The sequence below is a fragment of the Aegilops tauschii genome, chromosome 2 (assembly GCF_002575655.3).
Source record: "Aegilops tauschii subsp. strangulata cultivar AL8/78 chromosome 2, Aet v6.0, whole genome shotgun sequence".
Classification (NCBI taxonomy): domain Eukaryota; kingdom Viridiplantae; phylum Streptophyta; class Magnoliopsida; order Poales; family Poaceae; genus Aegilops; species Aegilops tauschii.
The window spans coordinates 576,940,631-576,943,837 of record NC_053036.3 but is presented as its reverse complement, the minus strand read 5'-3'; the positions used below and the strand labels follow the sequence as shown (position 1 = coordinate 576,943,837).

The 3,207-nt window shown below is 48.1% G+C and overlaps 1 protein-coding gene across 1 annotated transcript; it reads left to right on the top strand.

Moving 5' to 3' along the window:
• Positions 1 to 904: 904 nt before the first annotated feature.
• On the top strand, positions 905 to 1,480 carry LOC109736084 (BTB/POZ and MATH domain-containing protein 2-like). Its single transcript, XM_073509628.1, has one exon. It carries the CDS (start codon positions 905 to 907, stop codon positions 1,478 to 1,480), a length of 576 nt encoding a protein of 191 aa, XP_073365729.1.
• The last annotated feature ends 1,727 nt before the right edge of the window (positions 1,481 to 3,207 follow it).

Genomic DNA, 3,207 nt, shown 5'->3' with positions numbered 1-3,207 from the left:
GAAGAAAAACTTACTAAATTTGCCATGTGTAAACATTTCATTATAGGTACCGCGATATTTGTTTTTAATCCGTGGTAAATCTATGTTTTGAGATCGTGGACCATAGCAAATTCCCTTCTTTTTCTTTAATTTTCATGATGGAAATTTTATTCTTTAGTGCCATGGAAATTGTATTTTTTTAAACATGGAATTTATACTACCACTCCATGGCAAATTCCTCACACTTAATTTTGTGTTCAAATTGTGCATACAATCTATGGAAATTTAATTAAAAATAGCATGACATTTTTTACTATGAATCTTCCATGGCAACTTTTTTTTTGTTTCGATGATGGAAATTGCCATGACTATTTTCTTTTTGCTTTTAAAGTTGATGACATTGTTGTTTCGTAGCAGTGCAAAATCTGGGCTTTAATCTGGCACAGCAAAGAAATAGTTGGGCTTGTTTTAGCTACCGGGCTGTAGGACAGGGTGGGGGCGTGGGGCGTTCGCGCCGGGGGCCTGTCCTCCCGAACGAATTCGTTCGGAGCGATCTACCCTCAGCCTCCCAGACAGAACGTCAGCGCCATATCGACGTCCAAAAAGAAAGAAGAGTCCTAATGTATTACGTACCGCCAAGATATACGGTTGCGATTTTAATCCGATACAGGGTACAGGCCGGATACAGTTGCTACCTTAATCCGTCTATAGTTGGGATCGACTCACCTATGTCATACGGCATGCAGGCTATACATAAGCGGAACCCTTTCAGCTTGACTGGTGAAACACCAACGCGGCCTATCTTTTGGGTACACACACGTCGACCATGGGAAACCTTCCTTGTTCCTCGGTTAAGAAGCGGTACGCAAAGGATGGCAGTCCCCCGACCGAGACACGGTCGAGATGCTGGACGGAGAGCGCCACCATGACGCACAACTTCGAGGTGACCGATTTCTCGTTGCTGGAGGGCGCGGGTGCCGGCAGTTTCGCCGCGTCGAGCGCCTTCACCGTCGGCGGCTACGAGTGGGAACTCAAATTATACCCGGACGGGTGGAAGGCGGAGGACAAGTCTGCCTGGGTATCAATCTTCCTGTCTTTGCGCAAAGGAGAAGTGGGGGCGTCAGGGGTGAAGACCAGGTTCACCTTTAGTTTGCTGGACCAACATGGGAGAGCATCCAAACTTGTTTCTGTGGACCGGAGCGCAACAAGTACCTTCAAGTCTACTGGTAACTATTGTGGATTTGACAAGTTCGTCGACAAGTCCAAGCTGCGACGCCTGCTAGACCTCAGCAAAGACTCCTTCACAATCAAATGTGTTTTGACTGTCGTCAAAGAGCATCGGACGAAAGATGTGCGCACAGCCATTGTCGTCCCGCTCCCGCAGTCGAGCCTGCACAAACACTTCCTGGATATGTTGAAGGGCGGGGAAGGCGCCGACGTGACCTTCACCGTCGGCAGCCAGTCATTCCTCGCGCATAGATGTGTGCTCGCCATAGATTAATTGCGGGAGAAATGATTTCGCGGCGGCCTTTCCCAGCAGCTATAGCGGCCGCCATAGCGGGCAATCGTGGCAAATAGCGAAAAAAATTCTGATGGAAGAGATTATTTCTAGAGGGTTTTGCTCATTGTTAAGCCATTTAGAGGGATTTGTGGGGGATATCGCCGCAGCAGCCATAGCGTAGCGGCGAGGCTCCCGGGCAGCTATAGCGGCTATTTCGCGGGCTATTTTAATCTATGGTGCTCGCCGCAAGGTCCCCGGTCTTTAAGGCTGAGCTTTTTGGTAAGATGAATGAGACTCTAGCGCAGAGCGTCAAGATCGATGGCATGGAATCTTCCATCTTCGAGGCACTTCTTCACTTCATCTACACGGATTCTCTGCCAGATGACCGGCATGGGGTGTCACGCCCAATATGCGATACTATCCTAAAGAGACTCGAAGGTCCCACCAAGGATAGAACCGCATATTGACACGCTTTTGCAAGGTGGATATCATTACATCAACATTACATAATAGATGGGGATAAATACAAGGCATACACATGCCGCAAGAATACATCAATACATCATACATAAGATCAACATCCGACTACGGATGAAACACAAACGGGAGCTCAAACGACATCCCACCCTGCTAGCCCAGGCTGCCGACCTGGAATCTATCCCCTGATCGAAGAAGAAGCAGAAGAAGAAGTCCAAAACAAGCAACATCGCTCTCGCGTCATGATCATCGCAAACCGGTACCTGCAACTGGTGTTGTAGTAATCTGTGAGCCACGAGGATTCAGCAATCCCATTACCATGGGTATCAAGACTAGCAAAGCTTAATGGGTGGGAAATGATAAGTGGTGAGGTTGCAGCAGCGACTAAGCATATATGGTGGCTAACATACGCAAATAAGAGCGAGAAGAGGAGCAACAGAACGGTCGTGAACTAGTAATGATCAAGAAGTGATCCTGAACTCCTACTTACGTCAAACATAACCCAAACACCGTGTTCACTTCCCGTACTCCGTCGAGAAGAGACCATCACGGTTACACACGCGGTTGATGCGTTTTAGAAGAGTTTACTTCAAGTTTACTACAACCGGATATTAACAAATTCCCATCTGCCACATAACCGCGGGCACGGCTCTCGAAAGTTTATACCCTGAAGGGGTGTCCCAACTTAGCTCATTATAAGCTCTCACGGTCAACGAAGGATATTCCTTCTCCCGGGAATACCCGATCAGTCTCGGAATCTCAGTTACAAGACATTTCGACAATGGTAAAACAAGACCAGTAAAGCCGCCCGAATGTGCCGACAAATCCTGATAGGAGCTGCACATATCTCGTTCTCAGGGCACACCGGATTGTCCAAGCTTCCGGTAGGCCAGCCCAGAATTGCCCCTGGTGGCCACCGGCGACTGACAGGTTGGACCAACACTCGAAGGAGCACTGGCCCGGGGGGGAGTAAATAAAGATGACCCTCGAGAGCGCGACTCCCAAGGGAAAAAGGCTAGGTGAGGCAAATGTAAAATCAAGGTTGGGCCTTGCTGGAAGAGTTTTATTCAAAGCGAATTGTCAAGGGGGTCCCATAAATCACCCAACCGCGTAAGGGACGCAAAATCAAGGAACATAACACCGGTATGACGGAAACTAGGGCGGCAAGAGTGGAACAAAACACCAGGCATAAGGCCGAGCCTTCCACCCTTTACCAAGTATATAGATGCATTAATTAAATAAGAGGTATT

Bases quoted from the DNA above. Each gene is read 5' to 3' on its own strand.
- LOC109736084 (XM_073509628.1), top strand. From the start codon at position 905: ATGACGCACAACTTCGAGGTGACCGATTTCTCGTTGCTGGAGGGCGCG.